This window comes from Oncorhynchus kisutch, unplaced genomic scaffold (genome assembly GCF_002021735.2).
Source record: "Oncorhynchus kisutch isolate 150728-3 unplaced genomic scaffold, Okis_V2 scaffold710, whole genome shotgun sequence".
In the NCBI taxonomy this organism is placed as follows: Eukaryota; Metazoa; Chordata; class Actinopteri; order Salmoniformes; family Salmonidae; genus Oncorhynchus; species Oncorhynchus kisutch.
This window is the reverse complement of record NW_022262655.1, coordinates 16,380-41,778: the sequence shown is the minus strand read 5'-3', so window position 1 is coordinate 41,778 and position 25,399 is coordinate 16,380. Positions and strand designations below refer to the sequence as shown.

General features: G+C 46.5%; 1 protein-coding gene across 3 annotated transcripts in view; it reads right to left on the bottom strand.

Moving 5' to 3' along the window:
- Nucleotides 1-7,090, bottom strand: part of LOC109885124 (TSC22 domain family protein 1) — a 31,274-nt gene extending 24,184 nt beyond the window's left edge. The window contains exons 1-2 of one of the 3 annotated variants that reach the window (XM_031815939.1): nucleotides 6,488-7,090; nucleotides 4,414-6,315 (exon numbers count right to left, since the gene is read on the bottom strand). In XM_031815939.1, coding sequence (XP_031671799.1) covers nucleotides 4,414-6,311 — 1,898 coding nt within the window. In that variant the 5' untranslated portion in view covers nucleotides 6,312-6,315; nucleotides 6,488-7,090. Of the gene's footprint in view, nucleotides 1-58; nucleotides 201-4,413 lie in introns of those variants that run through there. The other 2 variants (XM_031815938.1, XM_031815940.1) reach the window with 2 other exon arrangements.
- Between the last annotated feature and the right edge of the window lie 18,309 nt (nucleotides 7,091-25,399).

Here is a 25,399-nt window from a genome sequence, read left to right as displayed (position 1 = left end):
ATGTCATATAGCCTCAGCTATCTTCAACAGTTCTAATTCCAACACAGGCCATCCTTACCTGTCCTCCTCTCCATCTGCAGACTGTGTCCTCAGGCTTGCAGCAGCGGCCACTAAGGCACTGGCATCTCCATACCAATACCCACCCGTAGCACGGGCTCCAGCAGGTATATTTCACTGATCATCCCCATAGCCAACACCTCTTTGGCCGCCTTTCCTTACAGTTCTCTGCTGCCAATGACTGGAACGAATTGCAAAAATCACTGAAGTTGGAGACATATCTCCCTCACTAACTTTAAGCATCAGCTTTCAGAGCAGCTTACCGATCGCTGCAGCTGTACACAACCAATCTGTAAATAGCCCATCCAACCAACTACCTACCTCATATTGGTTTTGTTTTTCTGCTCTTTTGCACACCAGTATCACTACTTGCACATCCTCATCTGCACATATATCACTCCAGTGTAAATTGCTGAATTGTAATTACTCTGTCGCTTTTGGCCTATTTATTGCCTTACCCCCTTACTTCATTTGCACACACTGTATACAGATTTTTCTATTGTGTTATTGACTGTACGTTGGTTTATCCCATGAGTAACTCTGTGTCAATGTTTTTGTCGCACTGCTTTGCTTTATCTTGGCCAGGTCTCAGGTGTAACTGAGAACTTGTTCTCAACTGGCCACCTGGTTAAATAAAGGTGAAATAAAACATAACTAAAATACTGCTTTAAAGCAAGTATCTGCAGCATTGGTAAAGATATGATCAATACATGTTGATGGTTTAATTCCTGTTTGTAACTACCTTGGTAGGTTGACTGACAACCTGATCCAGGTTGCAGGCACTGATTACAGTGTGAAGTTTTTTCCTTAGTGATAATATTAATATTTCAAATCACCCAGAAAATAGACTTTGTTGATATCACATACATTATCAAGCATTTCACACATATTATCCAGATACTGACTGTTAGCACTTGGTGGTCTATAGCAGCTTCCCACAAGAATGGGCTTTAGGTGAGGCAGATGAACCTGTAGCCATATTACTTCAACAGTATTTAACATTAGATCGTTTCTAAGCTTTACAGGAAGCTGGTTCTGAATATAAACCGCAACACTGCCGCCGTTGGCATTGTTAACAGTTTCTGCTAGTTAGTTTTCGCTACCATCTGGGTTTTAGCTTGCTTGAGCCTGCTAACTGAGGAGTGTTAGTTCACCTGTTTCCATACATGTTTAATTTTTTTAAATTGTATCTTACAAAGGAGTTGTTTAATCTAACTGCTTAACTATTTATCTGTACATGGAACAACCATTTCTTTCTTCTAATCTTTACAGGAACATTTCACTGCAGCTAATGTAGAAGGAAAAGCTGTGTACATTTGCAAATACTGTGCCAAATCATGTGAAGAATGCAACAAAGGTGCAGAATCATCTGGCCAAGTGCATAAAGTTCCCTCAGCGCTCACAACAAGCAACCTCTGACAAAAGTCCCTCTACTTCTAGTCGAAGTGAACATGATGAATGAGACACCTTATCGATAGCAACAGCTCACAGTCTTCCTGGAATCAGAAGTTTTTTTGATTCAATGGTGGAACATAGTCAGAAAAATGCTGATGGATGTCTTGCTCGAGCTGTGTATGCAACTGGTTCACCTCTGGTGCTCACAGGCAATGTGTATTGGAAGAGACCAGACATGCATTATCTACTCATTTGCTGGATGAAGAGGTCAACAGAGTTCAAGTGAAGGTCAAGCAAATCATAGAGAAAGCAGACTATTGCAATCATCTCTAATGGGTGGTCGAATGTTCGTGGGCAAGGAAAAATGTAACTACATCATCTCCACCCCTCAACCAGTATTCTACAAGAGCACAGACACATGGGACAACAGACACACCGGTCTCTACATTGCAGATGAGCTGAAGGCACTCATCAATGACTTTGGACCACAGAAGGTATTAGCACTGGTGACAGACAATGCTGAGAACATGAAGGCTTCTTGGTCCAAAGTGGAGGAGTCCAACCCTCACATCACACCCATCGGCTGTGCTGCTCATGCATTGAATCTGCTCCTCAAGGACATCATGACACTAAAAACAATGGAAACACTCTGCAAGAGAGCAAAATAAATGGTTAGGTGTGTTGGACCCCAAGTATTCTGGCAAGAGCATCCTGTCTGGTGCAGAGATCAACAATGCCTATGGCGTCATCACTACCGTGTCTCGCCACCTTGGCCTGGATGAGGGCAAGGTTCTTGGCAGTCTGGCAAAGTACACAACCAAGCAAGGAATTTGGGATGGAGGTGCAATATGGCAGTTGTGCCAACATATCTCATCAGCCACTTGGTGGAAGGGACTTTGTGGATCTGAGGCTCTTTCCCCTGTTGCCTCCATCATCCTCCAAATCCCACCAACATCAGCCGCCTCAGAGCGCAACTGGTCCTTGTTTGGGAACACACACATCAAAGCACGCAACAGGCTGACCAATACAAGGGTTGAAAACTTGGTGGCCAGCCGGGCAAATTTCATGCTATTAGAGCCTGACAACTAGCCATCCTCAACAAGGTTGGAAAGTGACAGTGAAGATGAGGCCTCAGAGTCTGATGTTCAAGAGGTGGACATTGAGGAGGTCCAGGGAGAAGACATGGAAGCCTGAGAGGAAGACAACCAAAGCTTTAGTTCCTAGACTATCATTTTACAGATGTATGTTGAAAATGTTTTTGGGAGATGTGATGGATCATTCAATATTCCTTTTCTTTTGTTATTCAGTGAAATCATCCCATGTGAAGAGTCAACTAATTTCATTAAAGTTCAATTCATAACTAAAAAAAAAAAATTATTGGAAAGATTTAATAATTTGCAATTATGTCTACTTATGATAAGGTAATAAGTTTGTTTGTCTCCATATGATATGGTAAATATATCCAATGCAAAAAAACATCTACATTGAAATGGTATTAATATGATTTCCCATATCTTCCCACGGAAAGTTTCCACCTCTGAATATTCCCCAAAACGTACAACCCTAACAGCAACACAATTAGACCCAACCAAATCTTGAGAAAACAAAAAAGAGAATTACTTAACACATTAGAAAGACAAAATAGTGGTGTAAACATTTAAATGACATTGGGATCACTAATGTTTAGGAAAAAATCCTTTTTTTTTTTTTACAACATTTTAAATCACAACACTACCACTAACAGGTCCCAAACATTATTATTACAAACACCTCACGCAACAATGCTCTAACGTTAGGAGATATGCATCTTTCAAATGATTTGGCATGGATATAAAGCACTCTGCACATCATCATTGTTAACAGTTGGAAAAATGTCAGAGAGTGAGACAGGGAAGAGACAGCAGCCCAGTCCTGTATGGCAATACTATGAGTTCAATGAGAAGGTGGTGAAATAAATACCAATTTTGTGAGGTGGAATTAAGCTACAGTGGCAGTACAAAGGCAATGCTGAACCATCTGAAACACCATGAGACCCAACCGGTTGGTCGCAGCAGCGGAATAAGGGACGGAGTGAGAAAATCACAGTACTGATTCCAGAAATGATTGCAGTTGATATGCAGCCACTGTCAATGGATCAAATGCATTAAGAAAAAAAATTCCACAAATTAACTTTTAACAAGGCACACCGGTTAATTGAAACACATTCCAGGTGACTACTTCATGAAGCTGGTTGAGAGAATGCCAAGAGTGTGCAAAGCTGTCATCAAGGCAAAGGGTGGCTACTTTGAAGAATCTAAAATATATTTTGATTTGTTGAACACTTTTTTGGTTACTACATGATTATGTATGTTATTTCATAGTTTTGATGTCTTCACTATTATTCTGCAATGTTGAAAATAGTAAAAAATAAAGAAAAACTCTGGAATGAGGTGTCCAAACTTTTGACTGGTACTGCGCGTGTGTGTGTGTGTGAGATATATGAGGTTGGAATAATACTATGAAATTGTGAAAATTATGATAATGCCCTTTTAGTGTAAGAGCTGTTTGAAAAGACCACCTGAAATGTCAGCCTGTTTTGGATGGAGTTTTGGCCTGCCTAGTGTATAATATAGTATATTAGAACAATAAGAAAGAGTTCCAAACCTCTCTACCAATAACAGCTAGTTCTCAGTTGTCTGAGTGGGGAGGGGAAGACCAGTCAGTCCTGGCAAAATTCTTGCTTGAGAAATTGCAGAAACTTTTGCTAAAAAGCTATTTGTTTCTTTTATAGCATTTTAAATGTAAAACTATCACAGTAAGGTAGGACTACTTCATTGTTACCCAGAAACGGCTGCATTAGACCTTTAAAGCAGTCTATGATGTCATACTGAAAAACAGCTACATTGGACCTTTAAAGCAGTCTGATGTCATATAGCCTCAGCTATCTTCAACAGTTCTAATTCCAACACAGGCCATCCTTACCTGTCCTCCTCTCCATCTGCAGACTGTGTCCTCAGGCTTGCAGCAGCGGCCACTAAGGCACTGGCATCTCCAGCCATCCCCATGCTCTCCATGGAGCGGCCCCCTCCTGCAGCCCCCAGCCGGGGCAGCGTCAGCAGGGACTGGTGTTGGAACAGCAGCCTCTGGGCATCCTCCAGCTGGGATGCCGTTAGGGTGGGGATGCTTCCCCCGTACAGAGCCCCGCTTTGGGCCAGGCTGGTGTGGCTGAGGGGAACCCCGTGAGTCAGGAGGGGCTGGAGGTCGGCACGGAGTGTGGTCACGAAAGGGGCGGAGGGGTGCTGGGGGTGAGGGTGCAGCTGCTGAGCTGGGAGGTTCTGGAGCTGACTCTGAAGGGGTTGAGGGACAGCGGCCGGGCCAGGCATGGACACCCCAAGAGAGCCAGGGTGTGGGGGGAGGACCTGGGACTGGAGAGGAGCCGTAGGCTGGATGAAGTCTGGAGGCCGGCTGCCTGTCTGGCACACTAGCCCCGCTGGGAACTGGGGCGTGGGGTAGCCTGTCTGGGCATGCTCCATATCATAGGGCATCTGCTGGGACATGGCCTGACTCCGAGCGCCCTGGGCATTCACCTGGGGGGCTGCTGGTAGAGTACCATGGGGGACCATGCTGGTCTGCTGCAACAGGAGAGGGTTAGGGTCCTGAGGGACCATGTGGGCTTGCAGAGAATTTTGGACAGTCTCAGGACTGGTGTAGTCCTGGTGCTGGTATGTCTGCGAGGTCTGGGGTGCCACTGCTCCCATCTCTATGCCTCCGTATTGGACAACACCGGCCACCACACTTCCATTCCCTGCTTGGCTCTCTGGGCCGCCAGCGCTGGGTGCAGGGGCTGGGTCAGAAGTGGGCGCGGCAGGGAGAACCTCCTTCTCATAGTACTCTGTACACATCCATCTTCCCTTGCGGAACGGCTCTGAGTTAGAGTCCAGCTTCACCACTCTGAAGCGAGACCCCGGAGTGGCTTGGGTCTGAGTCTGTTGTGTCTGGGTGCTGGAGGTCACAGGCTGTGCCACTGCTACTGACATCCCAATCTGAGTGCTATCGGTGGGCCCTGTGACTCCAGGGAGAGCCCCTACTCCACTGGATGTCACTTGCCGGCCTCCACTACTGTCAAAGATTATTGGGCCCGCAGAGGGAGGGGCACCACTATCACTGACTATGGATGACACATCCATGCCTGGCGCAGCAGTGATGGTAACAGGGAACTGGGCAGTGGTATTCTCCACCATACCCTGCCCCATCTGGGTCTGGTTGGGCCCAGCCATTTCAGAGGAACACCCCCCTGCCACTGAGACAGTAAAGGCTGCTGGCACCACATTCTCTTGCAGATGATGCACAGTCCCATTCACCATGTTACCAGGCTGTGGAGGGCCCTGAGGCTGCAGGGGTTCGCACGGAGGGTCCTGGGGTAGGGAGTGAGGGTTCAGGGGTTCGTTAGGGGACACTGCGCCTGGGGTCTCCACCCCATGGGGGCTGTTCAGGGTCTCGTCCGAGGAGCTCCTCTCAGGGACGCCGGTGTCCCGAGGTACGGACACTTCCTGCATTTCAGAAGAGGACAGGTCCTCTGTGTGGGATTCATCCATGTCATCATAACTCTCTGTGTCGTCCGCTATGCTGTTGTTGGTGCTAACAGAGACCTGGGCCGGGGTCACGCTAGTTATCTGGAAGCCACTCTTTTTTTTCACCTGAGACCCGGACTGGGGGAGGTTAAGGCTCAGGGGGTGGTGGTGCGGCTCAGGGGAGGAGGACCCAGCCTGGCTAGTTGACTGATAATCATCAGTGGGAATTACATTACTGCTACCTGCAGCAGACCCAGATGCACCGCCACTACCGGTGGTGTTACTGCCTCTTCTATTGTGGAAAGACATCTTCCTAGACCCAGAGGAATCTATTGAAAAGTCCTGTTGATGCATCTTGTGAACAACACGAAGCCAGTAACAGGGCAAAGAAGAGATTAGCTGTGTAGCTACTAAATGCCAGATGGTTGTTATAGCCAGGCATAAATAACGTTAATGTAGTCAGAGGTTAGCTAGCTAATAGTTACCTAATAGTTAGCCAACGATGGCTAATGTAATCAAGGTGACAGTCCCACAATAAATCACAACAAAGCAAGGACGTCGATGTTGTTTTCTGTTTTCAGTAGTCGAGCACTTCACGTCTGATAAACTGTCGATAATGAAGTGAATTACTAAATATTAGCTCAGACATGTCCAGAACAACAACCAAGCTAACTTAGCTTTGTTTTATAGCTAGCTGAAATGTAAACTACAAAGAGACGCTTATAGAAACGTTTGTTAAACAACACCCAAATCATATCTTAAATATAATATGAATATCTCACTGGAATAAATTATTATTATTTGAAGTGAATATTATAACGTTAGTGCCAAATTCAGCGTCAAAAGCTGTGTGGTAAGAGATCACCTCCATCGATGGCATCACCAGACGATGAGTCTTCTCTCCGAGACTCTGGTTTGTTGTTGGACAATTCAGTCAGACACCCATCACTGGATAAACATCCTCTTAGCACACAGAAACTTGTTTGAATCCATCTCGATGGTTTCTAGTTAGTGTAGTTTTTCCTCATCGTCCTCTCGCTTGGTCCCAGCTGGTCTCTCTCTGACGACGGGAAGAGGGACATAGCTACTGCGCATGCCCCGAGAAGAGGAACATAGCTACTGCGCATGCCCCGAGAAGAGGAACATAGCTACTGCGCATGCCCTAAACTAGCGAAGAGGCGGGGCTGAAAGAACATCAGTCGGTCCCTGTCATGACCTCTACATAAATAACTCTGTGCTTTCCCACTCACATAAAATGACAACAAATGTTCATATAATAAGACATTTAGCAGAAGCTTTTATCCAAATACACATGCGTGCAGAAATCTTATGAATGTGGACCTGGGAATCAAACTCATTACTCTGGCATTTACAAGCCCCATGCTCTACCAACTGCGTTACAAAGGAATTCCAGACTGGTTGGTTAGTGTTAGACTGCAGGTAAGCAGCAGCAGTGAACGTTATATACTTTACAAAAAATATAAATGCAACAATTTCGACAATTTTACTCAGCTACAGTTCATAAGGAAATCAGTCAATTGAAATAAATTCATTAAGCCCTAATCTATGGATTTCACATGACTGGGAATACAGACATGCATCTGTTGTTCCCCTTAAATAAAAAGGTAGGGGCGTGGAATAGAAAATCAGTCATTATCTGGTGTGACCACCATTTGCCTCATGCAGCGAGACATTTCCTTCTCATAGAGTTGATTGATTCTGGTCTGTGGAATGTTGTCCCACTCCTCTTCAATGGCTGTGCGAAGTTGCTGGATATTGGCAGAAACTGGAACATTCTGTCGTTCACGTCGACCCAGAGCATCCCAAACATGCTCAATGGGTGACATTGCAAGCCACGTAAGAACTGGACATTTTCAGCTTCTAGGAATTGTGTACAGATCCTTGCGACACGTGGCATGCATTATCATGCTGAAACATGAGGTGATGGAGGAGGATGAATGGCACGACAATGGGCCTCAGGATCTCGTCACGGTATCTCTGCGCAGTCGAATTGCCATAGATAAAATGCAGTTGTGTTCGTTGTCTTAGCATACTATTTACTTTGCCATCATGGCCTTTTTTGCCTTTACCTCCCTTCTCACCTCACATTGTATATAGACTTGTTTATACTGCATTATTGACTGTATGTTTGTTTTTACTCCATGTGTAACTCTGTGTCGTTTTATCTGTCGAACTGCTTTGCTTTATCTTGGCCAGGTCGCAATTGTAAATGAGAACTTGTTCTCAACTTGCCTACCTGGTTAAATAAAGGTAAAATAAATAAATAAAATACCTGCCCATACCATAACCCCACCGCCACCATGTTCACAACGTTGACATCAGAAAACCGCTCACCCACACAACGCCGTACACGCTGTCTGCAATTTGCCCAGTACAGTTGAAACCGGGATTCATCAATGGAGATCACACTTCACCAGTGTGCCAGTGGCCATCGAAGGTGAGCATTTGCCCACTGAAGTCGGTTATAACGCCAAACAGCAGTCAGGTCAAGACCCTGGTGCAGACGACGAGTACGCAGATGAGCTTCCCCGAGACAGTTTGACAGTTTGTGCAGAATTTCTTCGGTTGTGCAAACCCAGTATCATCAGCTGTCCGGGTGGCTGGTCTCTGACGATACCGCAGGCGAAGAAGCCAGATGTGGAGGTCCTGGGCTGGCGTGGTTACATGTAGCCTGCGATTGCGAGGCCGGTTGGACCTACTGCCAAATTATTCTAAAACAACGTTGGTGGTGGCTTGTGGTAGAGAAATGAACATTCAGCTCTGGTGGACATTCCTGCAGATGCACACGCTCCCTCAGAACTTGAGACATCTGTGACATTGTGTTGTGTGACAAAACTGCACATTTCAGAGTGGCCTTGTATTTTCCCCAGCACAAGGTGCACCTGTATAATGATCATGCTGTTTAATCAGCTTCTTGATATACCACACCTGTCAGGCAGATGGATTATATTGGCAAAGGGAGGTACATATATTTGTTCACAAAATGAGAGAAATACGTTTTTTGTGCATATGGAACATTTCTGGTATTTTTTATTTCAGCTCCTGAAACATGGGACCAACAATTTACAAGTTGCGTTTTAATTTTTGTTCAGTATAGTAATTTGGTACAAAGGATAGCGGTGAAACAAAGCCATCTACACCAGTATGATGCGTGCTAAAAGACAGCCCCATGTGCACAGAACTTAATGTTTACCTCATGTATCATACCTGGATGATCACCCACATGACACTGATCCACCTTAGAGGCATGTTCCCTCTGACACCTCCCCAGCCTGATCTCTGTCCCTCCCCAGCCTCAGGCAACAAGCTATAGCAATATAGCTGAAATGATAAATAAGCAACGACAGGAGGTATGGTGTTGGACAGTCAAACCATGAGGGTAGGGAAAGAAGAGGCAGGGCTGAGAGCTGGACTAGAGCCCTATGCAGTACACTAGACTGGACTAGAGTCCTATGCAGTACACTAGACTGGACTAGAGTCCTATGCAGTACACTAGACTGGACTAGAGTCCTATGCAGTACACTAGACTGGACTAGAGTCCTATGCAGTACACTAGACTGGACTAGAGCCCTATGCAGTACACTAGGGTAGGGAAAGAAGAGGCAGGGCTAGGAGCTCTCAAAGCTCTTCCAGCATATCAACATCACCACATATCGTAAACATGTCGTATACAGCTGGAGGGAAGGGTGGAGAGAATGGAAGGTGAGGGTTAGGGTGGAGGGATAGGGTGGGGAGGGTTACAGTAGAGGGAATGGAAGGTGAGGGTTAGGGTGGAGGAGAGTTAGGGTGGAGGGGAGGGTGGTTAGGGAAGGGTTAGGGTAGAGGGTCAAATAAAATAAAATGTTATTGGTCACAAACATATTTAGCAGATATTATTGTGCGTGTAACGAAATGCTTGTGTTCCTTGCTCCAACAGTCCAGTAGTGTCTCGGGTGAAGGGGAGTGTTTGGGTAGGAAAAGCTGAGCTATGGAAAACATACACTGAAGCATGACGCCAAAGAGTACCCAACAGGAAAAGTACACAGTCAAATATAAACTAGCTAACCCTAACCGTATATAAACTAGCTAACCCTAACCGTATATAAACTAGCTAACCCTAACCGTATATAAACTAGCTAACCCTAACCGTATATAAACTAGGCTCTCTGTAATCCTCTAGCCTACTGTACTTCAAAACTCTAAAGACCTGCTGTTATGACAATGTCTGGATTAATAACAATATTTAATTTGTAAAGCACATTTCCCAGACTCACTGGCTATGAGGTAGAAAACAAACTAAATTCATCAACAATACATCAAAAAGTAGAAGGAACAATCACAATACCAACCATTACCTACTAATAGAACATATAGACTTGAAACAGATTAACCAATCTAACATTAAAAGCTAGCTTGAATAGGTAGGTCTTTAGTTGTGTTTTAAACAATGAAATGTCAGCTGCCTCCTTGACATGTGCAGGCAGTGTTTTCCAGAGCTGAGGGGCCATGTGAGAAGCAGGGAACCCAAATGACTTTGCAATCGTTTTGTTCTGAACAGAAGCATTATTTGGTCTGTTCAGTTTCACTGTGCCAACCAGCAAAATAAAGTTCTGAACCGGTTCAAACCCCCAAAAAGTTTAGGTTTATATCCTTCCTTTCTAAACCTGCAAAATAATTATTCCAAATTAATATAATTTCTTTTTACATTGACACTACCGGTCAAAAGTTTTAGAACACCTACTCATTCAAGGGTATTTCTTTATTTTTACTATTTTCTACATTGTAGAATAATAGTGAAGACATCAGAACTAATAAATAACACATATGGAATCATGTAGTAACCAAAAGTGTTAAACAAATTTGAATTTGAGATTCTTCAAATAGCCACCCTTTGCCTTGATGACAGCTTTGCACACTCTTGGCATTCTCTCAACCAGCTTCACCTGGAATGCTTTTCAAACAGTCCTGATGGAGTTCCCACATATGTTGAGCACTTGTTGGCTGCTTTTCCTTCACTCTGCAGTTCAACTCATCCCAAACCATCCCAATTTGGTTGAGGTCGAGGAATTGTGGAGGCCAGGTCATCTGATGCAGTCCTCCATCACTCTCCTTCTTGGTCAAATAGCCCTTACACAGCCTGGAGGTGTGTTGGGTCATTGTCCTTTTCAGGGACGTCACTAGGCCTATTTTAGGGGGGCTTTAGCAATTTAGCAAGCTAGCTGGCTAGCTTTATGGGTGTTGTGACATGAGTATGAAATTGCAATTCTGGTTGTTTGCCAAAGCAGCAGTTACTCTTCTTGGGGTCCAGCAAAATTAAGGCAGTTTATACAATTTTAAAACATTACAATACATTCACAGATTTCACAACACACTGTGTGCCCTCAGGCCCCTACTCCACCACTACCACATATCTACAACACACTGTGTGCCCTCAGGCCCCTACTCCACCACTACCACATATCTACAGTACACTGTGTTCCCTCAGGCCCCTACTCCACCACTACCACATATCTACAACACACTGTGTGCCCTCAGGCCCCTACTCCACCACTACCACACATCCACAACACACTGTGTGCCCTCAGGCCCCTACTCCACCACTACCACACATCCACAACACACTGTGTGCCCTCAGGCCCCTACTCCACCACTACCACATATCTACAACACACTGTGTGCCCTCAGGCCCCTACTCCACCACTACCACATATCTACAACACACTGTGTGCCCTCAGGCCCCTACTCCACCACTACCACATATCTACAACACACTGTGTGCCCTCAGGCCCCTACTCCACCACTACCACATATCTACAACACACTGTGTGCCCTCAGGCCCCTACTCCACCACTACCACACATCCACAACACACTGTGTGCCCTCAGGCCCCTACTCCACCACTACCACATATCTACAACACACTGTGTGCCCTCAGGCCCCTACTCCACCACTACCACATATCTACAACACACTGTGTGCCCTCAGGCCCCTACTCCACCACTACCACATATCTACAACACACTGTGTGCCCTCAGGCCCCTACTCCACCACTACCACATATCTACAACACACTGTGTGCCCTCAGGCCCCTACTCCACCACTACCACATATCTACAACACACTGTGTGCCCTCAGGCCCCTACTCCACCACTACCACACATCCACAACACACTGTGTGCCCTCAGGCCCCTACTCCACCACTACCACATATCTACAACACACTGTGTGCCCTCAGGCCCCTACTCCACCACTACCACATATCTACAACACACTGTGTGCCCTCAGGCCCCTACTCCACCACTACCAGGGTGGGTATAATTTGTGGAATGTTCCAACAGGAATCTGTTCCAAAAACTTCATAAATAACAAGGTTGCCAACAAACAACACATACAATGTTGTATAGTGGCAGAATAAGATACCGGAGTTTTTCACTCACCACGTTTATTCCGAAAAATGTTGATCTTGCTACTTTGTATGCATTGTTTGTTGGCAACCTTGTGCTTCACAAAGTTTTTGGAACAGATTCCTGTTGGAACGTTCCACAAATGATACCCACCCACACTTATGCATGTGTCTGTGCCAATGTTTGTGTTGCTTCACAGTCCCCGCTGTTCCATAAGGTGTTTTTTATCTGTTTTTTAAATCTAGAGTTCCATGTAGTCAAGGCTCTATGTAGTACTGTGGAATAGAGTTCCATGTAGTCAAGGCTCTATGTAGTACTGTGGAATAGAGTTCCATGTAGTCAAGGCTCTATGTAGTACTGTGGAATAGAGTTCCATGTAGTCATGGCTCTATGTAGTACTGTGGAATAGAGTTCCATGTAGTCATGGCTCTATGTAGTACTGTGGAATAGAGTTCCATGTAGTCATGGCTCTATGTAGTACTGTGGAATAGAGTTCCATGTAGTCAAGGCTCTATGTAGTACTGTGGAATAGAGTTCCATGTAGTCAAGGCTCTATGTAGTACTGTGGAATAGAGTTCCATGTAGTCATGGCTCTATGTAGTACTGTGGAATAGAGTTCCATGTAGTCATGGCTCTATGTAGTACTGTGGAATAGAGTTCCATGTAGTCAAGGCTCTATGTAGTACTGTGGAATAGAGTTCCATGTAGTCAAGGCTCTATGTAGTACTGTGGAATAGAGTTCCATGTAGTCATGGCTCTATGTAGTACTGTGGAATAGAGTTCCATGTAGTCAAGGCTCTATGTAGTACTGTGGAATAGAGTTCCATGTAGTCATGGCTCTATGTAGTACTGTGGAATAGAGTTCCATGTAGTCAAGGCTCTATGTAGTACTGTGGAATAGAGTTCCATGTAGTCAAGGCTCTATGTAGTACTGTGGAATAGAGTTCCATGTAGTCAAGGCTCTATGTAGTACTGTGGAATAGAGTTCCATGTAGTCAAGGCTCTATGTAGTACTGTGTGCCTCCCATAGTCTGTTCTGGACTTGGACTGTGAAGAGACCTCTTGTGGCATGTCTTGTGGGGTATGCATGGGTGTCTGAGCTGTGTGCCAGTAGTTTAGACAGACAGCTCGGTGCAAATATTCACTGATCATGTACTCTATCTTGGCAAATAAAGGTGCAGTTCAGGTATGAATGTGTTTGAGATAATTTTTCAGTCATATACAAAATCAGGAGTATCATATTCCAGTCTTTGAACGATGATGTGTCTGCATGTATGTATTACAATTATACACTTCAACAGTGTTTACCAATCTTGGTCCTGGGACATCAATGGTTACACATTGTAACTAATGGACTAGAAACAGGATTTAACTAGTTAAAGGCTGATTTGTAATTCATATATACAGAAATACTTTTTTTTTAAACAGTACACTCCACTTCCTATGCATCATGTACTGTAAATAGTCTAAAAGTGGTTCATCTCAACATCTAATGCCCTTCATCTGCATTGATCTGATAAACACAGGATAGCTGTAGTATTTCATCAAATTAGACTTCATTTCAACCAGTAGAGAATGCAAAATGCTTTATTGAAGGAAGTTCATTATTCAAGTGTTATAAATACATGCATTATAAATATTATAATATTAACCTCGCAAGAAACAGACTTCATTATAGTCAAAATACACTACACTGAATATTATGTTACTATTATCACCGTTCTCACTTCTAGGGACTGGAACTACACAAGTACCTGCCCTATCCAGAATAGCCTCCTCTCTTACTGACAGTTGGGGCTGCTATCCTTTCACCCTCCATGGCTGTTAGCTAGCTACCTACAAATGCATTTGGAGTTTGTTTTTTACAGTGATAAATACATCAAGATAGCTAGCTAAAATGAAGTTAGGTAGCTGGTGATATTTAATTCACTTAGTTATCTATACAGTATGTGAAGTTGGCTAGATAGCAAGCTAGTCAACTAGCTAGCTCATTTAGCAGCTCATTTGAGATAGTCTGCACTGTAGCTAGTTAGCTAATAATACATTGTTTAAAAAAAAATTTAAGTAAGTCAAATGTATTGACTTACTTGAATAGATTCATCCAGTGTAACGGCATTCAGAGGAAGAAGGTGAGGACCAAGGTGCAGCGTGGTACGTCTATTATTTACTGAACACTAAATGCAAAATAACAAAAGGAATAACCGAAACAGTTCTAACAGGTGAAACAAACCCTCAACAGAAAACAACTACCCACAACCTAAGGTGGCAAACAGGCTGCCTAAGTATGATTCCCAATCAGAGACAACGAAAGACAGCTGTCCCTGATTGAGAACCATACCGGCCGAAACATAGAAATACAAAAACCTAGACATACAAACATAGAATGCCCACCCAAATCACACCCTGGCCAAACAAAAATAGAAACATACAAAGCAATCTATGGTCAGGGCGTGACAGTACCCCAACCCCCCCCCCCCCCCCCCCAAAGGTGTGGACTCCGGACGCAAAACCTGAACCCAAAGGGGAGGGTCTGGGTGGGCATTACTCCGCGGTGGCGGCTCTGGTGAGGGACGTGGACCCTGCTCCACCTTTGGCTCGGCCCACTTAAGTAATGCCTCTAGAGCGGGGACCCTCACCGCCGACCCCGGACTGAAGGCCCTCGTAGATGCCCTGGACTGAAGGGCGCCTCTGGACTGAGGGACTGCGACTCCAGACTGAGGGACTGCGACTCCGGACTAAGGGGCTGCGACTCCGGACTGAGGGGCTGCGACTCCGGACTGAGGGGCTGTGACTCTGGCGCCTCTGGACTGAGGGGCTGCGGCTCCGGACTGAGGGGCTGCGGCTCCGGACTGAGGGGCTGCGACTCCGGACTGAGGGGCTGCGATTCCGGACTGAGGGGCTGCAACTCCGGACTGAGGGGCTGCGACTCTGGCGCCTCTGGATTGAGGGGCTGCGACTCTGGCGCCTCTGGATTGAGGGGCTGCGACTCTGGCGCCTCTGGATTGAGGGGCTGCGACTCTGGCGCCTCTGGACTGAGGGGCTGTGACTCTGGCAGCTCCGGACTGGAGGGAGACTCTGGCAGCTCCGGACTGGAGGGAGACTCTGGCAGCTCCGTACTGGAGGGAGACTCTGGCAGCTCCGGACTGGAGGGAGACTCTGGCAGACCCGGACTGGAGGGAGACTCTGACAGACCCGGACTGGAGGGAGAACCTGGAGGGAGGAGACGGAGAGACAGCCTGGTCCTTGGAGGAGGCACAGGATAGACCGGGCCGTGGAGGCGCACTGGAGGTCTCGAACTAAGGGCCTGCACAACCCGTCCTGGCTGGATGGTGATTTTAGCCCGGCGGGGCGCAGGCACAGGACGCACTGGGCTGTGCAGACACACGGGAGACACATTGCGCAGAGCCGATGCAGGATATCCTGGCCGAGGAGACACACTGGCGGTCTGGAGAGCAGGGCTGGCACCCTCCGCTGGATCCTCAAACCTAGCCCGGCAGATGCAGGGAGCTGGAATGTAAAGCACCGGGCTCAGAGCACGTATTGGAGAGCTGTGGCACTGAGCTGGCACAGGACGTGCAGGGCTAGGGAGGCGCACAGGAGGCCTGGTGCGTGGGGCTGGCACAGTCTTCACCAGACGGCCAGCACGCACCTCAGGACGAGTATGGAGAGCTGACTCATGTGACATCAAATCGCGGACACGCTCCGTTGGGCGGATGTCGTGCCTCATGCACCAACACAGCAGCTCTCACATTGCTATCTCCTCCAGTCTCCCCATCAACTCCTTCACAGTCTCGGCTTTGCTTCCTTTGCTCACCTCCAATTTCACCCCATAGCCCCGGGCCTGACCAGTCCCATGATCGCCACGGGGAGTGGGCTCAGGTCTCCAACCTGACTCTGCCACACTCCCCGTGTGCCTCCCACAAAAAAATTATTGGGGCTGCCTCTCGGGCTTCCTTGCCAGCCGTGTTTCCTCGTATCTACGGTTCTCTTCTCCACGCTGCTTGGTCCTTTGGTGGTGGGTAGTTCTGTAACGGCATTCAGAGGAAGAAGATGAGGACCAAGGTGCAGCGTGGTACATGTTCATATTATTTATTCGAAACTGAACACTAAATACAAAATAACAAAAGGAATAACCGAAACAGTTCTAACAGGTGAAACAAACCCTCAACAGAAAACAACTACCCACAACCTAAGGTGGAAAACAGGCTGCCTAAGTATGATTCCCAAACAAAAATAGAAACATACAAAGCAATCTACGGTCAGAGCGTGACACCCAGCCATGTGGACAACTGGAAACAGGGCAGCAAAGTTTGTCAACAGCGTTTTAGAGGGGGGATACTATCCATTTCTTGTTTCTAAACTATGAGATGTGCTACACCTGGTGGAGAGAGATTGTAAAACAAAAATAGTTGCTATATGCTTGCTGTACGTTATGATGTAACAGAGGGTCCGTTTTTTCAACTTTTCTCCAATACTATAGACCCATTACCATGTCGATCAACACTTGAATAGAAACGTAGTTCACACCCCAGATTTTTATCGGTGTCAATGATAAACGCAAAAAAGCCTTTGGATCTTTTGATTGAAGAATGGCAAGTCAAAACATATGTCATTGCCCAGAGAGGAGATGAGAGGATAGGAAAGGAGAAGAGATGACTGGAGAGCAGGGGAGGGGAGATGACTGGAGAGGAGAAGATAGGACCAGAGGAGAGGAGAAGAGAGGGCTGGAGAGGGGAAGATAGGACCAGAGGAGAGGAGAAGAGAGGGCTGGAGAGGAGAAGATAGGACCAGAGGAGAGTCCAAATCCAAATGTTTTGGTGTGGATTGAGGCCAATACATTCCTATCAGTAGTGTTCCTCCGTTGTATCCAGCTTTCCTTATTTCTATTGTGGATTGTGTTTCTGTACGCCAATGGAAAGTCTACAAAACTAGGAGAAAACCAGCCTATGTATTGAATACATGGAATTGGATTGATACCGATAAATTAATCGTGCACGCAATTTTTTTTTTCATTTGTAATCAGGAATCAAATCTGATGTGTATGAAATAGTTTGGTGCAATATGCATAAAAGGAGAGTAATTGCCCATCATTCTGCACCTTTCAGTAGTTGATCATCATGATTTAGTGACTGCAAAGAACATTTATGGATCTACTGGGATTTTCAAAAGAGACTAGCTTTCTGTTTTGTCTGCTCTTGCACTCAAGAGATGAGTACAGATAAGGTCCATGGAGCTAGAAAGGCAACATATGGACAATGTCAATGCTACATTCAGGCAGCCAGTAAAGAAATTCCCCTTTGCCACAGCTAATGCTAATACTACAGCCAACTCTGCAGTAGACAACCCCAATACATGCCGATATTGTGGCATTTCTCATGGACGAGGAAAAGAACACTGCCCAGCCCATGGAAAAATGTGCAAATCCTGTGGTACAGCTAATCACTTTGCAAGGGTCTGCATGAAAAGCAAGAGAAAGGAGGGTAAAGTGCACTCCATGGAAACAAACACAGATGAAGGGAACGACAGCACAGAGGATGTATATGCTAGCGAGCGCATAGGGGCAGTGAGGGCAAAAGGACAAAAGTGGTTTGTCACTCTGCTACTTAATAATAAACCACAGCAATGCCAGCTAGATTCAGGGGCCACATGCAACGTTATGAGCCTTAGACAAAAGGAGGCTCGCGCCCAGAGACAAACTCACAGAGTAGTACCAAGCTGAAACTGTATTCAGGCCAGTTCATGACCTCTTTAGGCCTGTTTGTGACAGAGTGTGTTTTACGTGGCCAGAAATACACCCTTGAGTTTGAAATAGTTGAGGCTAGTCAACCGCCATTACTGTCAGGTTCTACATGCGAGCGCCTTGGGCTTTTATTAACTTCACCATCCCAGCTGATCTTAACATTATAGACAAAGTCCAGGCTGGGCCCCTGAGCAAGGAGACACTCCTAAGCAAGTACCATGATGTCTTCAACGTACCGGTCGAGTCAGTTCCCGGGGAAGTCCACTTTGAGTTGGACGCAGCAATCCAGCCTGTCCAGTGTTCACCCCGCAATGTACCAGTGGCCATGAAAGCAGCTACGAAGGCTCAGCTTGACAAATACGAAGCAGATGGCCACATCATATCCGTCACCGAGCCTACAGACTGGATAAGTAATATGGTTATCGTCAAGAAACCAGACAAGCTACGGATATGCATTGATCCTAACACCTCAACCGGGCTCTGCGACGTTCACATTACATTATGCCCACGTTGGAGGATGTTCTTTACAAGCTCCCAAAGGCCAGAGTCTTCACGCTCGTGGATGCCAGAGATGCCTTCCTGCAGTGCAAGCTCGACGAGCCCAGCAGCTACATGACCACCTTTTGGACACCCTGGGGCAGGAAGAGGTGGTTAAAGCTTCCGTTGGGTGTCTCTGTGGCTCCAGAGGTGTATCAGCGGAAACAGCATGAGCTGTTGATGGGGCTCAGTGGCGTGGAACCCATAGCAGATGGCATCCTCGTAGTGGGCTGTGGGGACAGTGATGAGGAGGCAGAATGTGACCATGACGCCAAGCTGCTGGCCCTGATGGTCAGATGCAGACAGGTCAAGCTAAGGCTAAGCATAAAAAAGCTTCAGTTTAAAGTGCCAGAGGTCCGCTTTCATGGGCACATCTTGTCCTCCACCGGATTGAAGGTGGATCCTGAAAAAGTGAAGGCTGTCTTGGAAATGCCCCACCCATCTGACGTGAAGACAGTGCAGCGCTTCGTCGGATTCGTCACCTACCTGGCCAAATTCCTACCGCGGCTCTCTGAAGTGTGTGAGCCACTAAGGAGGCTCATGGACAAGGACACCATCTGGCATTGGCTCCCAAAACATGACGCAGCGGTGAGGGAAATAAAACAACTGGTCACCCAGACACCCGTACTGCGATACTACAATGTGTCGAAACCTGTCACGATTCAGAGTGACTCAAGCCAGTATGGACTTGGCTGTTGCCTCATGCAGGAGGGCCAGCCTGTGGCATTCGCCTCTAGGGCACTCACCCCAACAGAGCAGAACTATGCCCAGATAGAGAATGCTGAGTGCCTCAGCATTGTGTTTGCATGCCAACGCTTCCACCACTACCTGTACGGGCAGATCACAAGCCCCTTATTGCTATACTCAGCAAGCCTCTTCTGAATGCCCCAAAACGACTGCAGAGCATGCTACTGGCCCTACAAAACTGCAACCTCAAGGTGGTGTATAAGCCAGGGCCAGAGATGTATGTGAGTGACACGCTCAGCAGGGCTACTGCATCAGGCACTCACACACGCTCCATGCATGAACAACACGCAGTGTGCAGCTTACAAACAGAGCAAGTGGATGTTGAACACATCAACCAGGCTGACTACCTCAATGTTACGGACCAGCACCTTATACAAATCAGAGAGCACACAGACAGGGATTAGCAACTCCAGGCATTGAGGTCTGTGATTCTGATGGGCTGGGCCGACTGCAAGGAAGAAACTGCTTTAGCCGTCAGAGGATATTGGCCAGTCAAAGAGGAGCTCAGTGTTCAAAACTGAATAATATTCAAGTGTCAGAGAGTCGTTATTCCCCGATCTCTGCGCCCTGAGATGTTGGCACGCGTGCACTCAAGTCACATAGGAGGTGAGGCCTGTTACAGACAAGCACGTGACACACTGTACTGGCCAGGAATGCAGAGTGAAATCAAAGACTATGTCAGTAAATGCACAGTCTGCAATGAATATGCAACAGAGAGAGACGATGATGTCCCACGAGCTACCGATGCGCCCCTGGCAGATAGTAAGTCTAGATCTCTTCCAGCACAGTGGCAAAGACTTTCTGCTGGTAGTCGATCATTACTCAGACTTTTGGGAGACAACGATCAAACGCTGCAAGGCTCAGTTTGCCCGCTATTGCCAGCCAGATAGGGTAATTTCAGACAATGGACCCCAATTCTCCGGAGTTGAGTTCCGAAAATTTGCTGCAGAATGGGAATTCGAGCACGTCACTACACCCAAAAGCTAATGGGAAGGTGGAGTCCGCAGTAAAAATCGCAAAGAACCTCTGCAAAAAGGCTCTGCGAGAGGGCAAAGATTCCTGGAAAGCAATCCTGCAGTGGCGCAATACCCCGACAGAAGGCATGGATAGCAGCCCGGCACAGCGCCTCATGGCAAGGCGCGTAAAAGCAGCTCTGCCAGTAGCCAGCACTCTCCTGGAGCCATGTGTGGTGACAGACGTGCTGGTGAAGCTACGTCACAGAAGACAGGTCTCCAAGTTCATCTACGACAAATCAGCAAAAGACTTACCTGAGCTCAGGGTGGGTGAAACGGTGCGAATGAAGCCACTACCAGGGGACCGGACAGGCCTCTGGAGACTCGGATCCTGTGTACAGAAAGTTGCACCACGCTCCTACTTGGTCGAAGTGAATGGATCAATGTACCGTCGTAACAGGGTTGACCTTCGGATTGCTGAGCCAGCACCTATTCAGAACCCTGATGGCCAAAGGGGTCGCATGACCCCTTTGGCCGTCATTTGGACGTCATTTCCGGTCACAACTTGCAGGCTTGTTTTCGAGTTGCTGTGCGTTTTGTTGCCAACCTGTTTTGCTACCTGACAACTTTACGGTTTTCACTTTTTAATTACCGTTCATATATTTATTTATTTTTTCCTCAACTTTTTCACTCCGGACGCTTTATCTGGACACGATTCGTCAGGACCTCCAACAGCCGAAGCTAAGTAGTAACATTAACATGATGCCTTCTAATTGCAGCCGCTGTACTCGCCTTACGGCGAGGATAGCTGTGCTGCAAGCCCAGCTTCAGACGCAATCGTTAGGCAAGGGTAATTTCAGTGTAGGAAAGGATGAAACAGTGTCTGTGCCACCAGTAAGTACAGATAGTAGTGTAAATCCCCTGGCACAGTCCCCGCAGCCGGACAACTTTCTCACGGTTTCTGGAAGGAAATGCTGTAGGAACGCTCAACCGGTGTCGCTCATTCAGCCGACAGAAACTTTCAACCGGTTTTCCCCATTAAGCAGCGGGTCAGAGTCAGAGGCCGATTCTTCTCTGGTCTCTACTCCTCCTGTTACGGGGTCTGAGACGCCGAAGCTTCCCACCATTAGCTCTGACAAATTGAAAACTCTAGTCATTGGCGACTCCATTACCCGCAGTATTAGACTTAAAGCGAATCATCCAGCGATCATACACTGTTTACCCGGGGGCAGGGCTACCGACGTTAAGGCTAATCTGAAGATGGTGCTGGCTAAAGCTAAAACTGGCGAGTGTAGAGAGTATAGAGATATTGTTATCCACGTCGGCACCAACGATGTTAGGATGAAACAGTCAGAGATCACCAAGCGCAACATAGCTTCTGCGTGCATATCAGCTAGAAAGATGTGTCGGCATCGAGTAATTGTCTCTGGCCCCCTCCCAGTTAGGGGGAGTGGTGAGCTCTACAGCAGAGTCTCACAACTCAATCGCTGGTTGAAAACTGTTTTCTGCCCCTCCCAAAAGTTAGAATTTGTAGATAATTGGCCCTCTTTCTGGGACTCACCCACAAACAGGACCAAGCCTGACCTGCTGAGGAGTGACGGACTCCATCCTAGCTGGAGGGGTGCTCTCATCTTATCTACCAACATAGACAGGGCTCTAACTCCTCTAGCTCCACAATGAAATAGGGTGCAGGCCAGGCAGCATAGTGGAGTCTGCCACTAGCACAGTCAGTGTAGTCAGCTCAGCTATCACCATTGAGACCGTGTCTGTGCCTCGACCTAGGTTGGGCAAAACTACACTAGTGACCATATCCCCCGTGCATCCCGCAAAGGCGGAGGTGTTGCTAACATTTACGATAGCAAATTTCAATTTACAAAAAAAAAATGACGTTTTCGTCTTTTGAGCTTCTAGTCATGAAATCTATGCAGCCTACTCAATCACTTTTTATAGCTACTGTTTACAGGCCTCCTGGGCCATATACAGCGTTTCTCACTGAGTTCCCTGAATTCCTATCGGACCTTGTAGTCATAGCAGATAATATTCTAATCTTTGGTGACTTTAATATTCACATGGAAAAGTCCACAGACCCACTCCAAAAGGCTTTCGGAGCCATCATCGACTCAGTGGGTTTTGTCCAACATGTCTCTGGACCCACTCACTGTCACAGTCATATGCTGGACCTAGTTTTGTCCCATGGAATAAATGTGGTGGATCTTAATGTTTTTCCTCATAATCCTGGACTATCGGACCACCATTTTATTACGTTTGCAATTGCAACAAATAATCTGCTCAGACCCCAACCAAGGAACATCAAAAGTCGTGCTATAAATTCACAGACAACACAAAGATTCCTTGATGCCCTTCCAGACTCCCTCTGCCTACCCAAGAACGCCAGAGGACAAAAATCAGTTAACCACCTAACTGAGGATCTCAATTTAACCTTGCGCAATACCCTAGATGCAGTTGCACCCCTAAAAACGAAACTAGCTCCCTGGTACACAGAAAATACCCGAGCTCTGAAGCAAGCTTCCAGAAAATTGGAACGGAAATGGCGCCACACCAAACTGGAAGTCTTCCGACTAGCTTGGAAGGACGGTACCGTGCAGTACCGTAGAGCCCTTACTGCTGCTCGATCATCCTATTTTTCTAACTTAATTGAGGAAAATAAGAACAATCCGAAATTCCTTTTTGATACTGTCGCAAAGCTAACTAAAAAGCAGCATTCCCCAAGAGAGAATGACTTTCACTTTAGCAGTGATAAATTCATGAACTTCTTTGAGGAAAATATTATGATTATTAGAAAGCAAATTACGGACTCCTCTTTAAACCTGCGTATTCCTCCAAACCTCAGTTGTCCTGAGTCTGCACAACTCTGCCAGGACCTAGGATCAAGAGAGATGCTCAAGTGTTTTAGTACTATATCTCTTGACACAATGATGAAAATAATCATGGCCTCTAAACCTTCAAGCTGCATACTGGACCCTATTCCAACTAAACTACTGAAAGAGCTGCTTCCTGTGCTTGGCCCTCCTATGTTGAACATAATAAACGGCTCTCTATCCACTGGATGTGTACCAAACTCACTAAAAGTGGCAGTAATAAAGCCTCTCTTGAAAAAGCCAAACCTTGACCCAGAAAACATAAAAAACTATCGGCCTAAACAATGTATACGAAATGCTTCAGTCTGGTTTTAGACCCCATCATAGCACTGAGACGGCACTTGTGAAGGTGGTAAATGACATTTTAATGGCATCGGACCGAGGCTCTGCATCTGTACTCGTGCTTGTAGACCTTAGTGCTGCTTTTGATACCATCGATCACCACATTCTTTTGGAGAGATTGGAAACCCAAATTGGTCTACACGGACATGTTCTGGCCTGGTTTAGATCTTATCTGTCGGAAAGATATCAGTTTGTCTCTGTGAATGGTTTGTCCTCTGACAAATCAACTGTAAATTTCGGTGTTCCTCAAGGTTCCGTTTTAGGACCACTATTGTTTTCACTATATATTTTACCTCTTGGGGATGTTATTCGAAAACATAATGTAAACTTTCACTGCTATGCGGATGACACACAGCTGTACATTTCAATGAAACATGGTGAAGCCCCAAAATTGCCCTCGCTAGAAGCATGTGTTTCAGACATAAGGAAGTGGATGGCTGCAAACTTTCTACTATTAAACTCGGACAAAACAGAGATGCTTGTTCTAGGTCCCAAGAAACAAAGAGATCTTCTGTTGAATCTGACAATTAATCTTAATGGTTGTACAGTCGTCTCAAATAAAACTGTGAAGGACCTCGGCGTTACTCTGGACCCTGATCTCTCTTTTGAAGAACATATCAAGACCATTTCGAGGACAGCTTTTTTCCATCTACGTAACATTGCAAAAATCAGAAACTTTCTGTCCAAAAATGATGCAGAAAAATGTATCCATGCTTTTGTCACTTCTAGGTTAGACTACTGCAATGCTCTATTTTCCGGCTACCCGGATAAAGCACTAAATAAACTTCAGTTAGTGCTAAATACGGCTGCTAGAATCCTGACTAGAACCAAAAAATTTGATCATATTACTCCAGTGCTAGCCTCTCTACACTGGCTTCCTGTCAAAGCAAGGGCTGATTTCAAGGTTTTACTGCTAACCTACAAAGCATTACATGGGCTTGCTCCTACCTATCTCTCTGATTTGGTCCTGCCGTACATACCTACACGTACGCTACGGTCACAAGACGCAGGCCTCCTAATTGTCCCTAGAATTTCTAAGCAAACAGCTGGAGGCAGGGCTTTCTCCTATAGAGCTCCATTTTTATGGAACGGTCTGCCTACCCATGTCAGAGACGCAAACTCGGTCTCAACCTTTAAGTCTTTACTGAAGACTCATCTCTTCAGTGGGTCATATGATTGAGTGTAGTCTGGCCCAGGAGTGGGAAGGTGAACGCAAGAACGCAAAGGCTCTGGAGCAACGAACCGCCCTTGCTGTCTCTGCCTGGCCGGTTCCCCTTTTTCCACTGGGATTCTCTGCCTCTAACCCTATTACAGGGGCTGAGTCACTGGCTTGCTGGGGCTCTCTCATGCCGTCCCAGGAGGGGGTGCGTCACCTGAGTGGGTTGATTCACTGTTGTGGTCATCCTGTTTGGGTTGGCGCCTCCCCCTTGGGTTGTGCCGTGGCGGAGATCTTTGTGGGCTATACTCAGCCTTGTCTCAGGATGGTAAGTTGGTGGTTGAAGATATCCCTCTAGTGGTGTGGGGGCTGTGCTTTGGCAAAGTGGGTGGGGTTATATCCTTCCTGTTTGGCCCTGTCCGGGGGTGTCCTCGGATGGGGCCACAGTGTCTCCTGACCCCTCCTGTCTCAGCCTCCAGTATTTATGCTGCAGTAGTTTATGTGTCGGGGGGCTGGGGTCAGTTTGTTATATCTGGAGTACTTCTCCTGTCCTATTCGGTGTCCTGTGTGAATCTAAGTGTGCGTTCTCTAATTCTCTCCTTCTTTCTTTCTCTCTCTCGGAGGACCTGAGCCCTAGGA